The sequence below is a fragment of the Bubalus kerabau genome, chromosome 14, assembly GCF_029407905.1.
Source record: "Bubalus kerabau isolate K-KA32 ecotype Philippines breed swamp buffalo chromosome 14, PCC_UOA_SB_1v2, whole genome shotgun sequence".
NCBI lineage: Eukaryota > Metazoa > Chordata > Mammalia > Artiodactyla > Bovidae > Bubalus > Bubalus kerabau.
In genome coordinates, this window is record NC_073637.1 from 30,044,457 (window position 1) to 30,068,347 (window position 23,891).

General features: G+C 42.1%; 1 protein-coding gene and 1 pseudogene across 1 annotated transcript in view; both read left to right on the forward strand.

The window, feature by feature from the left end:
• NKAIN3 (sodium/potassium transporting ATPase interacting 3) overlaps nucleotides 1-23,187 on the forward strand; it is a 305,096-nt gene extending 281,909 nt beyond the window's left edge. Inside the window, exons 6-7 of the mRNA XM_055546386.1 lie at nucleotides 8,151-8,220; nucleotides 22,501-23,187. Coding sequence (XP_055402361.1) covers nucleotides 8,151-8,220; nucleotides 22,501-22,510 — 80 coding nt within the window. The 3' untranslated portion in view covers nucleotides 22,511-23,187. The remainder of the gene's footprint in view (nucleotides 1-8,150; nucleotides 8,221-22,500) is intronic.
• LOC129627259 (60S ribosomal protein L36a-like) lies at nucleotides 15,030-16,762 on the forward strand (annotated as a pseudogene).
• Nucleotides 23,188-23,891: the final 704 nt, after the last annotated feature.

The window sequence follows — 23,891 nt, forward strand, 5'->3', positions numbered from 1 at the left end:
ACATTTTGGAATAACACTTTTGGAATTGGCTCAGCAGTGGCCACAGGACTGGAAAAGGTCAGTTTTCATTACAATCCCAAAGAAAGGCAATACCAAAGAATGCTCAAACTACTGCACAATTGCTCTCATCTCACACACTAGTAAAGTAATGCTCAAAATTCTCCAAGCCAGGCTTCAGCAATACGTGAACCATGAACTTCCAGATGTTCAAGCTGGTTTTAGAAAAGGTAGAGGAACCACAGATCAAATTGCCAACATCCGCTGGATCATTGAACAAGCAAGAGAGTTCCAGAAAAACATCTATTTTCTGCTTTATTGACTATGCCAAAGCCTTTGACTGTGTGGCTCACAATAAACTGTGGAAAATTCTGAAAGAGATGGGAATACCAGACCACCTGACCTGCCTCTTGAGAAACCCATATGCAGGTCAGGAAGCAACAGTTAGAACTGGACATGGAACAACAGACTGGTTCCAAATAGGAAAAGGAATATGTCAAGGCTGTATATTGTCACCCTGCTTATTTAACTTATATGCAGAGTACGCACAAGCTAGAATCAAGATTGCCGGGAGAAATACCAATAACCTCAGATATGCAAATGACACCACCCTTATGGCAGAAAGTGAAGAGGAGCTCAAAAGCCTCTTGATGAAAGTGAAAGTGGAGAGTGAAAAAGTTGGCTTAAAGCTCAACATTCAGAAGACGAAGATCATGGCATCTGGTCCCATCACTTCATGGGAAATAGATGGGGAAACAGTGGAAACAGTGTCAGACTTTATATTTTGGGCCCCAAAATCACTGCAGATGGTGACTGCAGCCATGAGATTAAAAGATGCTTACTCCTTGGAAGAAAAGTTATGACCAGCCTAGATAGCATATTCAAAAGCAGAGACATTACTTTGCCAACAAAGGTCTGTCTAGTCAAGGCTATGGTTTTTCCAGTGGTCATGTATGGATGTGAGAGTTGGACTGTGAAGAAAGCTGAGCACTGAAGAATTGATGCTTTTGAACTGTGTTGTTGGAGAAGACTCTTGATAGTCCCTTGGACTGCAAGGAGATCCAACCAGTCCATTCTGAAGGAGATCAGCCCTAGGATTTCTTTGGAAGGAATGATGCTAAAGCTGAAACTCAAGTACTTTGGCCACCTCATGCCAAGAGTTGACTCATTGGAAAAGACTCTGATGCTGGGAGGGATTGGGGGCAGGAGGAGAAGGGGCCAATAGAGGATGAGATGGCTGGATGGCATCACTGACTCAATGGACGTGTGTCTGAGTGAACTCCGGGAGTTGGTGATGGACAAGGAGGCCTGGCGTGCTGCTATTCATGGGGTCTCATAGAGTCGGACACGACTGAGTGACTGAACTGAACTGAACTGAACCATAAATTGGTTTCCTGGGTGGCTAAGATGGTAAAGAATCTGCCTGCAATGCAGGAGACACAGGTTCAATCCCTGGGTTGGGAAGGTTCCCTGGAGAAGGGCATGGCAACCCACTCCAATATTCTTGCCTGGAGAATTCCATGGACAGAGGAGCCTGGTGGGCTACAGGCCATGGGGTCGCAAAGAGTTGGACATGACTGAGCAACTAACACTTCCACCTCCACCTTAAATTACACACCATTTGAGAAGTCCTCACATCCCCTGGGGCATGCACTCCCCAGCTGAAGACAGCTGGCCTCTTATTGCCTCCCCACCCCGACCCCCCAAGAGGAGGAGGGACTGGGGCCCCCAGACAGACGTGTGGTTTCTTCCAGACCCTCCAGACTCTCCCAGTGACACCTCTCGGTGTTTCCCAGGCCATAGTGCCATCTGAGTCATTGCGCTGTATCAATTTTCCACATCAGTGTCTTTGCCTGAGGGGGACCAGATGAAGTGAGATGAGTCCATCTTGCATGGCTGATAGCAGGCAAAAAGAGGTAAACGTGCTGGAAGACAGACCTGGCCAAGGCCGCCTCTAGGGTGGCAGACTCTGCCCTTCCAGTGAGGCTGACTTCTCCCTGAGTGTCTCAGGGGTCCCATGTGAGAAGTTTCCCTTCTTCAGTTCCCAGTGCTTTCTGAAAGGTGGGGGTGGGGGGTGAGGATGGTAAATTTCCTGCATTATAAAGAGAACAATCATGAACATTTATAAAGCTTGCCTGTGGGCTGTCATCTACCAGTTTGAACAGCTCTTAACATTGCTAAAGTTATTTCTGGCAGGCGGTTGCACAGCCTCAACCACCTCCTCTGGGGGTCAGCAGCGTTTCAGGGCACGGTCAAGTTCACCAGCTGCAGCAGGCCCATGGGGGCACCATGCCTGTACCCACTCTGTGTGATGTGAGCTGCCCCACCATGGTCTGCGATTTGGCACAGTGGGTCATGCCCTCTGAAAGCTCAGATTCTTCAGACAGGGGGAGGCAGCAGATCAGCGATGCTGTGGGCCAGCTCGTTCCCTAGTAACGCAGGCAGAGTTCAGTTGCCAGCTCCCTCAGAAATCACTGGTCTCTCCTAAAAGCCTACATTACCTACGGGGGTCTGCAAAATCCTCCCTGTGGTCTGTAAAGGGCCTCTCTGCATGAACTCAGTGGATGTCGAGCATCTGCCCTGGCTTTTCTCTTATGAATTCCTATCACAGAATGAGTAAATCACAATGTAAGGCCCCCATATTTGAATTCTTTAGAAGCCTGAGCAGTGCTCCCTTAAGCAGTATTGCTGGTGATCTATAAAATAAATGCTTATTAGAATAGTCTCATAACGACATAGTGGGAACGATGATAGAGCAAGAAGCAGGCTCAGAGTAAATCTGTTAATTGATCCTCATCCTCCCAAGTCTTTTCATTTCTCTGAGCTAAACGCAATGGTAGAGTGTCTCCGTGTTTCCCAATCAGGGACAAGGCAGTGTGCAACAGAGCTGGATCAGAAAAAAATGCCTGCATTCTGGTTCATTATTTGCTGTGTGTGCATGCACACTTAGTCGTGTCCAGCTGTTTGTGACCCCATGAACTGTAACCTGCCAGGCTCCTCTGTCCATGGGGATTCTCCAGGCAAGAATACTGGACTGTATTGCCATGCCCTCCTCCAGGGGATCTTCCCAACCCAGGGATCAAACCCACATGTCTTGTATCTCCTGCATCGTCAGGCGAGTTCTTTACCTGGGTGAATTCAGCCACCAGGGTGAATCTAGTTAAACCTGGGACATAAATGATAGCTTGAGTGTGCACTGAAAATGGCCTGTCTTGCTTTAGGTGTCAGTCAGGATTGCAGTGTCTGGATGAAGCCCTGAGTCAGTAGTACTGAGTTATCTATTGGAAACCTCACTGATGACCAAAAGTTCCCTGTAGTCAAACAGAAGACTCAGTTGTGAATCTCTTACAAGTGGAAAAGTGGGAAAAAAAGAAAAGTGAAAGTGTTAGTCGTGCCTTGCGACCCCATGGACTGTAGCCCACCAGGTTCCTCTGTCCATGGAATTTTCCAGGCAAGAATACTGGAGTGGGTAGTCATTCCCTTCTCCAGAGGATCTTCCTGACCCAGGGATGGAACCCGGTTCTCCAGCGTTGCAGGTGGATTCTTTACCGTCTGAGCCACCAGGGAAGCCCAACAAGTGGAAAACAGGTCTGTGTTTGTACAGTAAGATGATGCTGTAAATCCAGAGTGGCTTTGGAGTTCCTCCAGGTCAGTGAGAGCCCCTGTCTGGGATCTGCCGTGGGGAAAGTGAATAACCGCAAAGATGTTCCATTGCAAGTAACATAATTTGTTCCAAGAAGTCACTTGGCTCTGTGGTTGGAAGTTGGCACAGGAAATACATTTGAAAGGACTATGAACAATGGGGTTTCCAGGCTGTGGGCTCTCCCCAAGGGATCTTTTATAGTAACACCTCAGTTTCCGAGAATGGGTGAAGAGGGCAATGTTCTCTGTAACCGGCTTTTCTGCACCATTGATGCCAGCTCTTAATTGTGCTGATCTTTCTGTTCTACATTTTAAGACTTTAATAACCAGAGAATTCAAGTCAATTATCCTGCAGGTCACTCAGCAAGTTGTGCACACCCCCCCTACCTTCTGTCTTCTTCGTCTCCTCCAAGGCCACTCTTCTGCCAAAGACCCTTAAATGGTGTTCTTGCTGTGATTACTTCAGATTTCATGTTTTGTTTCTAATTCTCCTTTTCTAATATTTCTGAAAACCCATCTATGCCTCTTCTGCGACTTCTCAGGTTTCATTGCAATTCATCTCCTTATTTCTACTGGAGCAACTCCTTAATTCAGCAGCTTCTGTTCTCACATCTTTCTCATTACGGTGACTTTTAGAATGCAGTCACTTCACTTTCTTATCAGTGTGATACAGCTACCACTCTGAAAGCTTAAAAAGCTGAAGGTATTTCCTACTGAGATGTTTTCAAGTATTTCGTTGGGTCAAAGAACAACTTCATTTTTTAAAGCATCATTTTTAAAAACTTTAAAATCTATAAACACTTCAGTTTACCTCTTGACTTAAACTGTATTCCTACTCTGGCAAATGGGGAGTGTCAGTGTGTGCTTAAAAAACTATTTTTCTAATATGGAAATATCAGGTTTCTGTTGTCAAAAACAACATGGTTCTGTTCTACCCATAAAAGATTCTTGATGTCTTCAGTTTCTTAATTACCTGCTTTTCCCACCTTTTGGATATGATGAATAATGCTGTTTTCAAAAATGATTCAAAATCATCTTTTGAATCTTTTCGTAAATGGCAATAAGTGAAAGCTTACAAAAAAGGAAAACATGGAAATTTATGCTCACAAAACAAGCAAACTGGACAAACTAAATATTGAGAGTTTAAAAATTTGTGTACAAATTTTTGTGTGGATGTATGTTTCCATTTCTCTTGGGTATATACCTAGGAGTAAGAATCCACTTGCTAATGCAGGAGATGTGGGAGACATGGGTTCGATCCCTGGGTCAGGAAGATCCCCTGGAGGAGGGCATGGCAACCCACTCCAGCATTCTTGTCTAGAGAATCCCCATGGACAGAGGAGCCTGGTAGGCTACAGTCCATGGGTCACAAGGAGTCAGGCATGACTGAGCATGCACGCATGCATGGTAACTCTGCATTTCCTCTTTTAAGAACCACCTGTCTTGCAACATTTTACATTACCACCAGCAGTGCATGAGGGTTCCAATTTCTCCACATCTTTACCAACATTTATTTTCTGATCTTTATAGCCATTTTAGTGAATATAAAGTAGAATCTCATTGTGGTTTTGGTCTGCATTTCCCTGAGTATATTTTTGTAATGCAATTGATGTTGAAAACAAGCAAACAAAACAAAGTCTTTGGGATGACAGAATATGTTTTCTCTCTTGGCTTCTCTTCATCAATCAGTTAGGGTCATTTCTGTCTTTAAAGAAATACTTCATAAATTAATCCAAATGACTGTGAGCATTTTATAAATGAGTCTTCCACATTTTAGCTGCACTGCATTCAAGATCAGTTGAAGTACTTAAGTCAAATTATTCAACAAATGAAGCACCCCCAAAATCATCTTTTGAATCTTTTAGTAAATGGCAATAAGTGAAAGCTTACAAAAAAGGAAAACATAGAAATTTATGCTCACAAAACAAGCGAACTGGACAAATTAAATATTGAGAGTTCAAATGTTATATGAAATTTGATTTTCAGTTTCATAGTTTCCTTTTGAAATCTCTTGACTTGAGAAAAGACTCTTTTGACAGAGCTGCATTTTATTTGACAAATTTATATTCTGCACCAAAATGAAAAAAAGTTAATGTGAGAAGATCTAAAAAGTAACATAAATAAATGCAAGTTATTTTGTGTCTTGTAAAATTTTTGGCACAGAATGATGTGCTAAATGGAGGTAAAATTGCAGTGCTTGGGAAAGTATTTGGGCTAAACTATATGAGACCTGTCCTTTCTGTAGCAAATTTGCTTGGCATTTATCAGCATGAGTTTGAGCAAGCTCTGGGAGTTGGTGATAGACAGGGAAGCCTGGCATGCTGCAGTCCATGGGGTTGGAGTTGGATACGACTGAGCGACTGAACTGAACTGATACGGAAAATATTTTCATAGTTAAAAATACTATGATTTGCAGAGGCAATCAAGATATCAGCAATTTCAAGTTTACTAATCATAAAAAGAAATGTTAAATAAGATTGTAAATAAATTTATAAAAATAAAAAACCATATTGAAAAGATATGTGTATATTTTCCCCCAAAAGATCAATGATGTGGTATATTACAGACAGACATGGACCATGGAGCAGATTCATAGCAGTACATGAATTTATACCAAAAATAATCATGTTAATGTTACATTTTAATGTTCAAATGAATATGAAGTTTTCTTTTTATTCTGCTTTAATAAATATGTATGTTGATTTTAATATTCATTTTTATAAATAATTTTATTTTGAAATAATTTTTTAATTGAATAATTTTATTCATGAATGTATGTTTTTATAATTTTGTTTCTTTTAACATACCCTTCAACTTCCAAAGGTGCCTCTGTAAGTCATAGTATCTTTAACTATGAAAATATTTTCCATATCAGTTCAGTAAATTATAGTACTACCCAACTTTTTCTTTTAGGACCATTCAATTTTTAATCAATAATGTTAATTGATCAGGTGATTTTTCCTTCTAAATTTTCACCCATTGGTCAACAAGGTCAGGGGTTGGATATTTGATTAAATATCTAATCTAAAAAAAACTTAATCTAATCTGACTAAATGACCCCTTTAGACACTGGTAGTTCTCTCTGACAAGATTCCTTTTTTAATAGAAGAATTTTTTAAAGTATTTTATTTATTTATTTATTTTTTGCTGCACTGGGTCTTCTTGCTGCACAAGGGCTTCTCATCCCAGGGCTCCTCTTGTTGCACCTTACAAGCTTAGTTGCCCCAAGGCATTGTGGGATCTTCCCTAAGGAAAGATCAAACCTGTGTCTCCTGCATTGGCAGGTGGATTCTTAACCACTGGACAACCAGGGAAGTCCTGGGAAAATCATTTTAGTGTCTCAGATTGACTCTTCTCTGACTACTTATCTCCTTAAGGTTGCGTCCAGGTGACTTATGTGCCTTGGTAGGAAAAGGATGGGCTTTTCTTGGCCCCTCTGAACTTCTAGGCTAATTCATCTTTCTCAAAATCACAGTTTACTAGCATGCCTGTTTTGAGTGGAGAATATGATAAAATATTCACATCTTGTGTACCTAAACACACACACATACCAAGCTCAGGGTGTTCCTATACATCCAGATAGATGTATATGTTAGAGCTAATGTTAAAGTACTATAATATAACCAGAGCTTGATATGACCTAATTAATAGCTTTAATGGACTACAGCAGGAAAGAAAAAAAAAAAAAGGAGAAATGAGCTAAGATTAACCATGGACATTAGGTTTGCAAAAGAAAGATTGAGGTTTTGATCAAAGTGGAAACAGATTATAAAAAATATTAACAAAATTAGTGAGTCTATACAGTATGAGGCAAGTACCACACTACCAGAGAGAAGTTGAAACTTTCTCTGCAAAATGCAGGTGCTTATTTGTCAGAAATGGCTTGAAGACAGAGGGCAAGGACATAGATTTTGTGACTTCTCAAAGGTCTTTCTAATAATGCAATAAATATTCTTAAGGAAAAAATAATGGTTTCTGGCAACAAGAAGAAAAGGTATATCTTTTGATATATGAGGGGAAAGGGCATATTTGTATGCCTAAGGACAAGCACATTATTTAAAATCTAATACTATTTAGTATACTTCATTTTTTACTAAAGCCAGTAACAACTGTGATTTTTCAGTCCCTAAGATCCCAACTTCTGTGTGTGTTTCTTCAAATTTCCCCATTTTTTTCAGGTGCTCTGTGACAACCTAGAGAGGTGGAATGGGGTGGGAGGTGGGAGGAAGGTTCAAGAGGGAGGGCACATATGTATACCTGTGGCTGATCCATGTTGATGTATGACAGAAACCAACACAACATTGTAAAACAATTATCCTCCATTAAAAAACTTGTTTTAAATTTCCTCATTTTTTGACCACTGATAATATTTTGAACAGTCTTTAGATTAAATACACATTCTTCCATTGTGTGATAAATATTTTTGTTATCTTTTTATGTGTTCTTTTTAAATCATCTACTATTATGTGAATTTGCACACTTATTCATGTCGGGCTATGTTGTATTTGCAGTTGATTTCATAGGTGGACTTGATGCACACTCCTACTGCCAGGATCATGTTACGTTAAAGCCTGTTCATCTGTAAGTAAAGGTGTGATGAGATGGAAAATATTAATCCTTCTAACTTGGCCAAAACTAACCAAACCTGAAATAATTTGGACCTACCACTACTAATCATTGGTTTAATTTTCCACTCATATTTGAAACACACCTTTCACATGTAACCCAACATTATCATTATTATTGTTCATTCCAAAAAGGATTTCAAGTAGTACAATGATTTAAGTTTCTTAAATGATAGTTTTGCTTTATTTTTCTTGTTATTAGATTGCCAAATTGGGGGAAGAAAGGATGATTTAGTGTACAAAACAGAGGCTTAATATGTGTCTTGGGGGAGCATAAGACTAGGTTAGGATCCAGGCTCTAACTGTGTGATCCCAGGGGCCTTCTTTCATGTCTCTGAGAATAGACTTGGTTCTGTCAACTGGGTGGAGGAGGGAGGATGGATTAAATGGAATACGGTATAAAGAGCATCTCTAAAGCTGCTTATGACTGTGCCTAGTACTCAAAAGAAAAAAAAAAGTGTTAGTCACTCAGTCATGTCCAACTGTTTGCAACCCCATGAACTGTAGCTTGCCAGGCTCCTTTGTCCTTGGAATTTTCTAGGCAAGAATACTGGAGTGGGTAGTATTTATTCCAGCAGAGTGAGCTAAAGGAAACACAGGCCCATGTGCTACTGGAGTGGGTAGCCATGTCTTCCTCCAGGGGACCTTCCTGACCCAGGAATAAAACACAGGTCTCCTGCACTGCAGGCAGATTCTTTACCATCTGAGGCACCAGAGAAGTCCACCTAGTACTCAAATGATTAATCAGAAGAAAGTCAACAACTACAATGAAAACACCTCAAACTTGACAGATTTCAATTGAGTATAAGGAAGGAGTCACAGTCACTTGACTGATAAAATACTAAAAAACAAGAAAATAGATACCATGACTGCATTCCTAGAAAACTCTAAGCAGCAACTAGACAACTATATAAAACAGTAGCTACCGTGTACAATTTGCACTATTATCTCACTTCATCCTCATGAAAATAATGTACTAATAGTCCACTTTATAAATAAGAAACCTGAGATTCATAGATGATAAACGATCTTCCCAAAGTCTCTCAAGTAGTAAGGGGTGGAGCTGGGGTCTTTCTTGGGTGAGACACTCTCACCATGACATTGTAGACTTGCTCAGATGACCTTCCCGTTCTTTCAGGCCAATGCTCTGTAATTTCCTGATGACAGAGGAAATTGGTAACTAGTATAAGAAATATGTATGAAAGGATTCACCAGCTGCCTCTTTGCCCAAATCTGTAATTCCTCCCCCAGCTTTTTTGCGGGCGGAAGCCTCTAGAAGGCTGTATTGGCTCCTCCACATCCCCATGTGGAATTAGTTTTATTCCAGCAGAGTGAGCTAAAGGAAACACAGGCTCACATGCTACACAATCAGCACAGTGCCAGTCACATGATAGATGTTTAAATATATGTTGGTTTCTCAAAGCAAATCCAATTTGGAAAAGCATTCACCCCACATCACATTCCAGAACCAAGCAACCACCACCTCATTACTCATGCTATTGAGTGCTCATGAATGATCTACCCCAGAAGTGGGTATCTGTGCATGTGGGGAACTTGGCAGGGATTTTACAGTAACAAAGATGACCGGAGCCTCGGAAGTGAGAAAGGAACTGAAACAATGCCGAGCAGTGACTTGGACCGTCTTCTATACACTTATGTGAAAAGAGGATGATGAATGATTTCTTTCATCCCCACTCTGAAGAATAACTCGGCAGAGAGATTGCAGTATGAAAGATGTTGGTTGGATGTAAGAAAGATCTTTTTATTAGGGGAAGTTATTAAACACAGCAATTGATTACTGATGGTAATGGAATCTCCTTTCTTGAATGACACTCGCTCATCCATGTGCCTGAAAAGTGTGTCTAGTGGGATGGCCCAGAGGCACGTGACTTCTGTCTCTGTTTCTTAAGGTCCCTTCCATCTCTGTGAATCCAGAATGCATGAAACATCCTGGTAAGATTACCTAAAAGGCTGTGATCAACTCCACTCCCTTGTAAGGGCTTTTCCTAAAAAATTGAAGTTTAGTAGGCTTCCCTGGTGGCTCAGTGGTAAAGAATCCACCTGCCAAGCAGGAGACACAGGTTCAGTCCCTGGGGCTGGAAGATCCACTCCCAACATCCTTGCCTGGGAAATCCCATGGACAGAGGAACCCGGTGGGCTACAGTTCATGGGGTCGCAAAGAGTCAACTAAAACAACAAAAACAATAGCTGATTTACAGTGTGGTGCCAATCTCTGCTATACAGCAAAGTGACTCACTTATACACATATAGACATTCTTTTCTAATATTCTTTTCCATTATGGTTTATCATGAGATATTGAATATAGTTTTCCTGTGCCATACATTAGGACCTTGTTGTTTATCCATTCTAAATGCAATAGTTTGCATTTACCAACCCCAAACTCCCAGTCCATCCCTCCCTGACCCCCTCTCCCCCTTGGCAACCACAAATCTGTTATCCATCAGTCTGCTCTGTCTCATAGATAGGTTCATTTGTGCCACATTTTAGATTTCACATGTAAGTGATATCCTATGGCGTTTGTCCTTCTCTTCCTGACCTACTTCACTTAGTGTGATAATCTCTAGTTACATCAACTATCCTGTTCACTGCTGACCTCCCACACTTTTCAGCTGAAGGTGGCACCCACTACAAGCTGCAGGAAACAAGAGAACAAGTTTCTGCTTTGATAGATGATGTGTGTCATTATGCCAGATGAATATGGAATGCCTTCAACCGTGAAGGAAGCAGGAATCTGCAACATCAAACTAAACCCAAAATAAAATCGTTGTGCAGGAAACAATTTAAGAGGTCGGTGCGGGTTCTCCCCTCAGGTATGCAAACATGGCACAGTTTATCCAGCTGGCATCAGTCAGCCTGCCTGATTGTTCTTTAAAAAGCCCTTGTTTTGGGTTCCATTGTAACCTGCACAGTGATGCCATATCCCTTGTACCAGCAACAGACTAGAGGAAAAGCCAGTCTTCTGCACTAAATCGTTAGGGGCGGGGCATGCGTGAACCGTGGCTTTTAAGCTTCATTAAGGCTCTGATCTCCATGGAGTACAAATCCAGGTTTATGGAAAAGCTGCTTCATGAAGGGAACCGGAAGAATCTTGGTCATATTCTCAAGCACATGTAGACAGGTAACTGTCAACTCTAGATAGATGGTCATAGACAATCCGTTCGCTGTAGACTTGCACAGGGAGTCCCCATTCTTGTGTTTGATTGTGTCATTGCTCATAATCATAAGTGTCCGGTTCCAGGGCCCACAGTCCACCTGTGTGTGACTATGTGCACTGGGGTGATGCGATGGGGTGGCAATTCATATATGGATTTGGTCTTTCCTGCTTTGTCTCTCTTTAAAATACCAGCATCAACAAATGAACTTATTTACAAAATGAAAACAGACTCAGACACAGAAAACAAACTTATAGTTACCAACCGGGAAAAGTAAGGGAGGAGTAAATTAGGAGTTTGGGATTAACAGAGACTATTATACATAATAACTATACTATTATACATAATAACTAATACTATTATACATAAAATAGATAAACAAGAAGGACCTACTATACAGCATAGGAAACTACATTCAATATCTTGTAATAATCAATAAGGGAAAAGAATCTGAAAAAGGATTATATATACATATATAAATACTTATATATGTATATATAATGTGTATACATATTATACATATGTGTGGGTATATATATACATATATATGTATACACACACACACATCTGAATTACTTTGCTCAACACCTGAAACTAACACAACATTGTAAATCAGCTATATTTCAATTTTTTAAAAAGGTAACACTCTGCTCAATGTTATGTGGCAGCCTGGATGGAAGGGGGTTTGGAGGAGAATGGATCCATATATAAGTATGGCTGAGTTATTACAACATTATTAATGGAACATACCCCAGTACAAAATAAAAAGTTAATTTTTTTAGAAAAAAGTAACAGCATCAAGCTATCAAGACCCACTGGTTAAATAAATTGGTTTACTTCCATTTACAACTGTGTATTGATCACTTACAACGTGTGTACCAGGATCTGGGCTGGAAATAACAAAAAGTTATTTTTGTTAATAATAAAATGATGAGTGATCTTTGAGCTTCAACCTCCAGCAGCTAATGATCCAGGAGAGGAAGCCTACATAGAAACAAGCAGATACAAAATGATGACTGCAAGGGAAGTTTTTACAGAAGAGGGAATGTTTATTTCTCACTTGGGGAGAGAAGACACCACTGAGCTGTGATGTCTGAGCTGACTTTGATAAGAAGATGAAGAGTTTATCAAGAGGAAAAGAAGAAAACGAGTGTTCCCTACATGGGGTCTCATCTGCTTGGCCACTCTGCACAGGATAAAGTTGAAATCTGTGCCTATCCAATCTGGCCTTTGCCATAGTTCTCACATAAAGTCAGCAAACCCACAAGGAAGCAGATGTTTAAGCAGAGAAGGAATCTTGGCTCTTGGTGAGGATGCTCTGAGATCCCCAGCAGCCATTGCTTCACCATCTAAACGATGTCGTTTTTTATGGCTAAGGCTATAGAGATGCTTCCAGTGATTGTCGTCTGAGTCTGGCTTGGGGGTCAAGGGGAGCCTATGCTGGGGTCCATTATCTTGCCATGGCTGTGAGTCGGGGTGAGGGGAGGTTAACTCTCAACATAAGTACATCCTGGGTTTCTACCAGGGTCTCCTCCATTGCTACTGCTACACCACCTTTCATGATGGGGGAAGGACCAGTGCGAGGGTTGCTCATGTGGTCATCTGTGGTTTGAAGAGGACAGCTGCAGGGCAGCTTATGGTGGAAGCAACAGTACCACCAGAGGTAGAGGGTTAATAGAAGCAGCTACACCTCTCAGGAAGAAACTTAGGCATATATAGGCATATAGTGTTAGTTGCTCAGCTGTGTCCAGCTCTTTGTGACCCCATGGACTGTAGCCCTCCAAGCTCCTCTGTTCATGGGATTTCCCAGACAAGGATACTGGAGTGGGTTGCCATTTTCTTCTCCAGGGGATCTCCCCTACCCAGGGATCGAACCCAGGTCTCCTGCATTGCAGGCAGATTTTTTCCGATCTGAGCCACCAGGGAAGCCCCAGGAAGAAACATAGTTTGGCATAAACCCAAGCTGCTCTAAAAGAGATACAGATAATCAAGGAGCATCATCGTGAGCAACTGAAATACTTCAAGGTTTGTAAAAACCATCATAATGGTCAGGGACTGGGTGGTGGGAAAATGAAGCCCCGTGTAGCAATAACTCTTCACATAAAAATAATCAGAGCAAAGCAGCTTATCAAAGATAGACAGCAGTGGAGTTTTAGAACTAAGTTTTCCAAGAGAAGTAGAGAGATCTGATAATGTTAGAAATTTCCACAGGGAAGATGCCCCATGACTGCAGTTGAGAAAATTTGATGGAAAAAGCTTCTCCTGTTGCTTTTAGCCAATCTTTTCCTCAGATTTCCAAATAAGAACTTGACTTTTCTCTGGTATCTTGACTTGTCTGATTGCCTTTGCAGGAGGCTGACTTTTCTTCACAAAAATTGTTACATGCCATGTGACTACCATTGATTGTCTGCTATTGCAACCAAGTTCTGGAAGACACACTGCCCCCCATTTCAGGCCAGCACTGCAGTCAGTTCCCCCTGTACCTCCACCCTTCACAGTGCAGACTCAGAGGAAATCCTCCTCTGACAGCTGGGCTGCTGGATGGAGCCAGAGGTGGTCACGTCCATCTGCTCTTTCCTGAGAACAGATGTTTGGTATCGGCATCCTTACAGGTTGGTGCCAAGCCATCCTGCATTTACAGCTCTAGATTAGAAACCAGCTGGGAGGACAACTCAGAGGGGGGGGGTGTGTGAGTGTGTAGAAGGCAGGGAGGTAAGAATGATGTGCTTTCAAACTCTGATTAACACATATGTGTGGAATCTAGAAATACGGTATAGATGATCCTGATTGCAAAATAGAAGTAGACACAGACATAGAGAACAAATGTATGGATACCAAGTGGGAGAGGGAGGCAGTGGGAAGAATTGGGAGATTGGGATGGACATATATACGCTATTGATACTGTTTATAAAATACATAACTAATGAGAACCTACTGTATAGCACAGGGAACTACTCAGTGCTCTGGAGTGACCTGAATGGCAAGGAAATCCGATAAAGGAGGGCATACGTGCATGTATGGCTGGGCTTCCCTGGTGGCTCAGGTGATAAAGAATCCGCCTGCAATGCAGAAGACAATGGGTTCGATCCCTGCTTCTGGACGATCCCCTGGAGGAGGGCATGGCAACCCACCCCAGTACTCTTGCCTGGAGAATTCCATGGACAGAGGAGTCTAGCAGGCTACAGTCCATGGGGTCCAAATAGTCGGACATGACTGAATGACTAAGCACAGCACATGGCTGATGCATTTTGCTGTACAGCAGAAACTAATACAACATTGTAAAGCAGCTATACTCCAATAAAAATTAATTAAAAAATAAAAGACACACAAATAAATTTACAAAATAATAATAAGTAAAAGCTAACAACCTCCAGCAATGTATCAGTAAACTGCAGCCAGGGCACCACCATTCATCCCATCACTCCTCCACTTCCTGACCAAACAACTGAAGACTAATAAAGTGATAGCTCTCTGGCTGGATCCTATTTTGACTCATCCTCAATTGGCTTTCACACCTTCATATTCATCTAGGTGTCTGTGTGTCTGTCTCTGTGCTACACAGAGCCAGGTGCTGATGACCTGCTCGGAGCGATGACTGGCTCACTTTTCCCATTTCTAAGCATGCAGTTCTGTTCCCATCAGTCTGTGGAAAGGTAGCTCTTTGTGCACATTAACCCTCCAGGGTGGCCTCAAGCCTCCAGAGCACTAAATAATAAAGCACTCAGCCCCTCTGTGTGGTCCCCAAGGAGAGCCGGTGCCCCCGCCTGCCTGCCTTACTTGGCACCCAGCGGGCAGCACCCAGGGCTCACTGTTCTCCCTGGCTTGGAGTTCCTTCCCCCTGTCGCGGCATTCATGACATTCTGATCCATCCTAGGTGATGATTATCCCTTTTTGGGACTATATAAGAACATATCCTACAGCTGCTGCTCAGTCACTCAGTCATGTCCGACTCTGTGACCCCATGGACTGTATAGCCCACCAGGCTCCTCTGTCCATGGGATTTCCCAGGCAAGAATACTGGAGTGGGCTGCCATTGCCTTCTTCAGGGGATCTTCCTGATCCAAGGATCTATCCCGGGTCTCCTGCACTGCGGGCAGATTCTTTACTGTCTGAGCCACCAGGGAAATGTGTAGTTATTTGACCAGTAGCAGTGAGATGGCTGTGTTTATACAGCTCACACAGTTGTGACTCATTCCTACTCTGGCCAATCAATGCGCCACTGTCTGCTAGGCAAGAACGTGGCCACCAGCGCTGCAGCTGGCCACACGCAAGAGAGGCTCCTTGCCCACGTTCAGTTATCTGTCCTACGCCTCCCTGGAGACACAGGGGTCCTCTCATTTGACACATGACCTTGCACACTGCCCCCAGAGCTTATGGAGCCTGGTTCACAAACCTTTTGCAAAACGAGAAAGCTCATATCCAAACGGTACCCTCCAGGGAAGTTATCAATTCCTGTCTTTCCAAGAAACTCAGGATTTTTCTCAGTATTTGTCATGGGTGTCAACAGCATGAAAATTGATTTCTGTAGAGGTGTGGAGTTACAGAGCATCTCCCCCCGCCAAAAAAAAATTAATCAGCATGAGTAAAGGTAGCTTCATTTGGCCCTGTCCCCAAGAGGAAGTATCCACTGATTTTAAAATTAAAGATAATGAACATAAACCAAGTTTAATGTCAAATACATACATTTCACTTTATAGTCACATCAAAAATATGTATAAGTTGCAAGTTATGACAGGTTCTGGGAAGAAACAAGACATAAGAAAGCTTCTTTCTGTGCCGACAGTGCTCTTGCAGAGGTGGTGAATGTTCCTAAAACCTGCCAGACTTTCTGTACAAAGTGTGCCAAGCGCCAGCTGCACAAGGCGACACAGTACAAGAAAGGCAAGGATTCCCTGTATGCACAGGGAAAGTGGCGTTATGACAGGAAGCAGAGCGCCTATGGTGGGCAGACTCAGCCAATTTTCCAGAAAAAGGCTAAAACTACAAAAAAGGCTGTACTGAAGCTTGAATGTGCTGAGCCCAACTGCAGATCTAGTATTAGTCATTCAGTCGTGTCCGATTCTTTGCGACCCTGTGGACTGTAAACCGCTGGGCTCCTCTATCCATGGGATTCTCCAGGCAAGAATATTGGAATGGGTTGCCATTTCCTCCTCCAGGGGATCTTCCCCACTCAGGGATGGAACCTGAGTCTCCCACATTGTAGGCAGATTCCTTACTGCTAAGCCACCCGGGAAGTAGATCTAGGAGAATGCTGACTGTTAAGAGATGCAAGCATTTTTGATCTGGGAGGAGATAAGAGAAAGGGCCAATTGATCCAGTTTTGAGCTTCATATTTTGTTTTATTATGAAGACAATAAAAATTTGAGATTGTTTACTTAAGAAAGGAAAGAAAGAATGTACAAAACAGTCAAGCACACACACACAGCACACATACCCCAGAAGTGACACAGTGAGACTTAAAAGAGCAATAGCAAAAGAGACAATGACAGGCCCATCAGGAGATGAACTTTGGAATAACATCACTGTCTTATCATTTGATTTCATTCTGCCTTGAGGGTAGTTACCCTCAGGCAACTGCTAACTTATCTACAAACATCTGCTAAAAAAAAAAAAAAAAAAAAAATTTTTTAAGGATCCCAAAACTCAAACTGTTCAACCTAGACTAATTGATCCATCATTAAAAGAGTGACAACTAGACATCACCACCTCCAGAGGTGATGCAACAAGAAGACATGGCACCATCTATGAAATATCTTGGACTAACTGATCTTGGACTGAAAGTGTAAAAATACAAGAATAACAGAGTAAGTTAAACTTCACCACAAGGAAGTAATCAACCAAACTAGAATGTGGGAAATAGCATAGGGAAAATGGGAAGAAAAAAAAGAAAAGGTGGGGGAGAGGAAACTCTTAAAATTTAAAAGAGATTTGAAAGACCTATTGGGCTTCTCTTGTGGCTCAGTAGTAAAGAATCCACCTATCAATGCAGGAAACTCAGGTTAGATCCCTGACCAGGGAAGATCCCCTGGAGAAGGAAATGGCAGCCCACTCCAGTGTTCTTGCCTGGAGAATCCTATGGATGGAGGAGCCTGCAGGCTACAGTCCATGGGGCTGCAGAAGAGTCAGATATGACTTAGCCACTAAACAAGAACAACAAGGAAAAATCACTGAGCTAGGGAATCATCACTTGGATGTGCCCATAAGTGACACATATGACATGATGTCTAAGATTTGCTTTTAAATACTCTAGCTAAAAAAATAAAAATGTTGCGTGAATACCTGAAACTTAATTACATCATTTTTATTTTAATTGATTCTGGATGGTGAGTAAACAAGGATTCATAATAGCATTCTCTTTACTTCTGTATATGTTTGATTTTTAAAAATCCATCTGTTAATAAAAACTTTAGGCACGGTTGTCAACAAGCTTTTCTGTCAATGCCTGCTTTCAAAGTTGCTTTACTGTCTTCTTAGAAAACTCCTTGCAGGCATATTTGCCGATGTCTGAGGAAACACTCCAGAATTCCTACCAGGAATCCTTGGAACAGTCTCAGCCTACTTCACTGTTTTTTCAGTAAATGTTGCTAAATCCCCAGAGCAGAAAAGAGTACCTATATGGGGCTTCCCTGGTGGTCCAGTGGTTAAGATCCCATCTTGCAATGCAAAGGACACCGGTTCGATTCCTGGTCCAAGAGGATCCAATTTGCCAAGAAAAACTAAGCCCATGTACCACAACCACTGAGCCTGTGCTCTAGAGCCTGAGAGCCCCAACTCCTGAAGCCCACATGCCCTAGAGCCTGTGCTCTGCAACAAGGAAGCCACCACAATGAGAACTTGTGCACCGCAGCAAGGAGTAGCCCTCACTCACTGCAACTAGAGGAAACTTACATGCAGCAAAAACCCAGCACAGCCAGATGATAAAATAAATAAAACTTTTTTTTAAAAAAAAGAAAATAGCTATAAGCAGAGGTTCAGTTCAGTTCAGTCGCTCAGTTGTGTCTGACTCTTTGTGACCCCATGGACTGCAGCACGCCAGGCCTCCCTGTCACAGAGTTTACTCAAACTCATGTCCATTGAGTCGGTGATGCCATCCAACCATCTCATCCTCTCTCATCCCCTTTTCCTCCCACTTCCAATCTTTCCCAGTATCAGGGTTTTTCCAATGAGTCAGTTCTTCGCATCAGGTGGACAAAGGATTGGAATTTCAGTTTCAGCATCAGTCCTTCCAATGAATATTCAGGACTGATTTCCTTTAGGATGGACTGGTTGAATCTCCGTGCTGTCCAAGGAACTCTCAAGAGTCTTCTCCAACACCACAGTTCAAAAGCATCAGTTCTTCAGTGCTCAGCTTTCTTTATAGTCCAACTCTCACATCCATACATGACCACTGGAAAAACCACAGCTTTGACTAGATGGACCTTTGTTGCAAAATAATGTCTCTTCTTCTTAATAAGCTGTCTAGGCTGGTCATAACTTTTATTCCCAGGAGCAAGCAACTTTTAATTTCATGGCTGCAGTCACCATCGGCAGTGATTTTGGAACCCCAAAAAATAAAGTCTGTCACTGTTTCCCCATCTATTTGCCATGAAGTAATGGGACCAGATGCCAGAATCTTAGTTTTCTGAATGTTGAATTTTAAGCCAACTTTTTCATTTCACTCTTTCACTTTCATCACATGAAAGATAAATGTAGGGAAGTGAGAGTAAGATGAATTGGGGGTGTGGATTGTCATATATACATTATTGATACTACATATAGGACATGGAACAACAGACTGGTTCCAAATAGGAAAAGGAGTGCATCAAGGCTGTAGTATATTGTCACCCTGCTTATTTAACTTATATGCAGAGTACATCATGAGAAACGCTGGACTGGAAGAAACACAAGCTGGAATCAAGATTGGGGGGAGAAATATCAATAACCTCAGATATGCAGATGACACCACCCTTATGGCAGAAAGTAAAGAGGAACTAAAAAGCCTCTTGAAAGTGAAAGTGGAGAGTGAAAAAGTTGGCTTAAAGCTCAATATTCAGAAAATGAAGATCATGGCATCTGGTATTACTTCATGAAAATCTGGTATCACTTCATGGGAAATAGATGGGTAAACAGTGGAAACAGTGTCAGACTTTATTTTTGGGGGCTCCAAAATCACTGCAGATGGTGACTGTAGCCATGAAATTAAAAGATGCTTACTCCTTGGAAGAAAAGTTATGATTAACCTAGATAGCATATTCAAAAGCAGAGACATTACTTTGCCCACAAAGGTCCGTCTAGTCAAGGCTATGGTTTTTCCAGTGGTCATGTACGGATGTGAGAGTTGGACTGTGAAGAAAGCTGAGCACAGAAGAATTGAAGCTTTTGAACTGTGGTGTTGGAGGAGACTCTTGAGAGTCCCTTGGACTGCAAGGAGATCCAACCAATACATTCTGAAGGAGATAAGCCCTGGGATTTCTTTGGAAGAAATGATGCTAAAGCTGAAACTCCAGTACTTTGGCCACCTCATGCCAAGAGGTGACTCATTGGAAAAGACTCTGATGCTGGGAGGGATTGGGGGCAGAAGGAGAAGGGGACGACAGAGGATGAGATGGCTGGATGGCATCACTGACTCGATGGACGTGAGTCTGAGTGAACTCTGGGAGTTGTGATGGACAGGGAGGCCTGGTGTGCTGCGATTCATGGGGTCGCAAAGAGTTGGACATGACTGAGCAACTGAACTGAACTGAACTGAACTGATAAGACAGACAACTAAGTGAGAATGTGCTGTATAGCACAGAACTCTACTCAGTTCTCTGTGGTGACCTAAATGGGAAGGAAATCCAAAAAAGAAGAGATATATGTATACGTATAGCTGAGTCACCTTGCCATATAATAGAACCTAACACATCATTGTAAATCAACTATACTCCAATAAAAATTAATTTTTTAAAAAAGGTAAAAATTAAAAAGATTTTTTTAAAAAAAGGATATGAGCAGGTACCTAGATGTTCCCCTGACCACACCCCCCACCACCACCAATACTATTTGCTAACAAAGAAGGAAAACATCCTCCTCCACTGTCTATCCCATTCTGGAAGAGTCATCTGTTGGATGGATGAATAAACCTCCATAACTTGACTCTCAAATAAATCTTCGGACTAAAAGATTTATAAAACCACAAAAATTCCACCATTTAATTTCACCCTTTTATCTTTCCTTGTTAAACTGCAGTGGGGTAAAAGGGCTAGGCATTTGGGCTACATCTTTCAGAATGTAGAGAAATAGGAGGGCACAGAAAATGTGATAAGTAGTAAGGAGGGAACGGAGGGGTCCCACCCCTGAGGACTGAGAAGGGAACAGAATTTACAGGGATAAGGGTGGCTACCTAAAGGCAAAACTGGAAAGTTGGATCTTTTTTTCAGCTATTTCAAGTTATGACTAAAAAGTCTATATTCCAAGTCATAGAGAGGGTCATCAAACTGAGTTAATGGGAGAGAACTGCTGGATGGGGAGATAAAACAAGCATGAAAGACGATCTCCACCAGCACCCTGCTTATAATTTAGTTGGAGGGAGAAAACTTATGGAGCTGAGTGAAACAGTTGCTTGTGAGGCCGAATGCTGCTCGCCCCACATGGGGTCCAGTCATAGTGTGTGAGTTGCCATAAGCAGGATGAGCAAGCAACACTGCTGAGGTGGAAGTGGGGACTTCAAGGAGGAGAAGAAATATCCACTGACCTCAAAGATAAGTAGTTTTGGACCAGCTAAGACTTCTCACAAGAGAGAAACAGAGCAGAAGTATGCAACAAATATTTGCCGGGTGCCAATCATGTAGCAGACACTGTGTTGAGGCTGATACTGTATGAAGATGCTGTAACTAAAGCCTTCACCTTCCCAAGGCTAATTGCCTGCTATGGGGTCTGAAAGGTACAGCATCTTTATCAAATGTGTGGAGACAAAGACGACTGGAGATGAGAGTGTGTATTCCAGACAAACAGAATCAATAAGGTGTGTGTGTGTGTGTGTGTGTGTGTAGAGAGAGAGAGAGATTTTAATAAATCTGCTCATGTGATTATGGGGCTGGCAAGTCTAAATCTGCAGAGTAGGCAGGCAGACTAGAGAGCCAGGAAGAGTTGACATTGCATCTTGAGTCCAAAGGCAGTCTGGAGGCAGAATTCCTTCTTCCTCCAGGGACCTCAGTCTTTTCTCTTAACACCTTCAACTGATTGAACATGATCCACCCATATTATGGAGAGAATTTACTTTACTCAAAGTCTATTGATTTAAAGGTTAATCTTTAAAAAAAAAAAAATGCCATCACAGTGACTTTTAGACCGGTGTTTGACCAAATATCTGGGTGCTATGGCCTAGCCAAATTGACACATTAAGTTAACCATCACAGGGCTTCCCTGGTGGCTCAGTGGTAAAGAATCCACCTGCCAATGCAGGAGACACAGCTTCGATCCCCGGTCCAGGAGCAACTAAGCCAGGCACCACAACTACTGAAACCCATGTACCCTAAAGCCCGTGCTCTGCAGCAAAAGAAGCCACCACAGCGAGAGGTCTGTGCACCGCAACTAGAGAAAAGCCTGCTCGCAGCAAGGAAGAGCCAGCACAGTGAAAAATATATAAATTAAAGTATTGTTTTTTAATTAACCATCACAGAGTGGGATGTATGTAAGGGCCATAGGTGGTGTGAAAGCCACCTATGTGTTTATGATTCTTGAGCAGTCAACTAGCAGAAGCCTATAGCTTAGGTTAGGGGCGTATCTGGCCGTTTGGAGACAACACCACCCTGTTGTCTTTACCCCAAGGTCACCAAAGACAACATCCTTACCTCACCCCCTCATCTTCTTGTGGCTGGCACTTCCTTCCCAGGAAGCCAAGTTCCACCCTCTGATGTTTACACCTGCTCACCCACCCTGATCCGAAAAGCAGGGAACCCTGGTGTTTTGGTTGCTGACTCTACAGCCAGGAACCCAGACAGCACAAGTCACATTTTGCCTTTTATAAAGCCCGGGTAAATAGAAAGGAAATTTCATTTTCAATTTTGAAGTCTTTTAAAGCCATTCATATTTTCTGTTTTAGGTCGAAATAAGTAACGACACTGACTCTGAAACGCAGCTGCCGAATTTGACTTAGGAAGCCAAGCACCACCGACAGCACTCTCTGCATCAGCACGTCTCACTTCCTTCCAGAGGGTGGACCGCACCTCCCCGCTTTTCCACGAGTCACGGAGTTCTCCGGGCACAGCCTACGTATTAGTAGCCTTGTTCTCTAGATGAGTTGTAGGTGCTTGGGTGGGTATTTTTTTAGTCATTTCCTTCTTATATGAAGACTTGTAAATTGTACCCCCAAAATCGGTTTTTAATTTTTTAACAATATTTAATGTGAGGCATGTGACATGAAAAAAACATTCTGTGAAAACCTTCCACAGTCAATTCTAAGAGAAATGTGGGTTCGTATAGTTGAGGTGTCAGGTCCCCGTTGCTGCCTGTGGTGACCCCAGACCTGAAAGAGTTCACATGGTAGACGTCACCCGGGGTTTCTCAGCAGCAAGTTAGATGCCATGACAACTGATAAATGGGTACAGAGAGTGGGTCAGGCTTTCAGACTGAGTATGGATCAATTGTTCACCACCACCAGACAAAACAGGGAGTCCTCCTTTGTTCTCAACTTTCCAAAACCCAGAATAATAGTATGGCAATCTAAATGTTCAGATGTGTGAATGACATCTTGTTCTTCCTGTGTTCTGAAAAATTATATATCATGGGTGTAAGAAAGAGTGAAATGACCGGTAGAACATCTTTGCCCTTTGGAGGGAATCTGGGCATCTCTGAGGTTCAGATTTTCTACCCTTTATCCCAGACCTGCCATTGGCACCCAGACCTAAATATATAGCTTATAGGTTCATGGGACAGAAATCACAACCATAAATCTGCAATCAGAAGTGTTGCTCTTAATATATTCCAAAAAAGTATCAAAATGGCATGGAGTTCTCTATATACTCTTAAAGAAGTATATATACTTCTATTGGTTCTTCATCAACTTTTCTTTCTTCTAACCTATTCCAATAACCAAGAAAGTAATACGGGAAGCATAATTTCCCATGGAAGAAAAGGACTGTCTTGAAAACTCATCACATTTTTTTTTTCCATTCTTATCTTTCAATTACTATTTCCCACATCAAAATAAGCTTTGCTCACTTTGTGTAACAACCAGGATTGGTCCTCCTAGAGGCCATGAAATTGAGTACATGCACTATTTAATCCAGAAGTTGTTAACCTGGCCCATGAACCTCTAAGTCAGTCTACAACCCGTCTTAAATGGTGTCTACATTTTTGTATTTCTATAGAGGATTTAGTTTCCTACTTCTTCCAAGTCCATATATCTTATGAGATCGCCTTAAGACTGAGAATTTATGCAATAAAGTCCACCCTGGTTCTTGACAAACAGCGTGGGCTTTCTGGAGGCCTGCT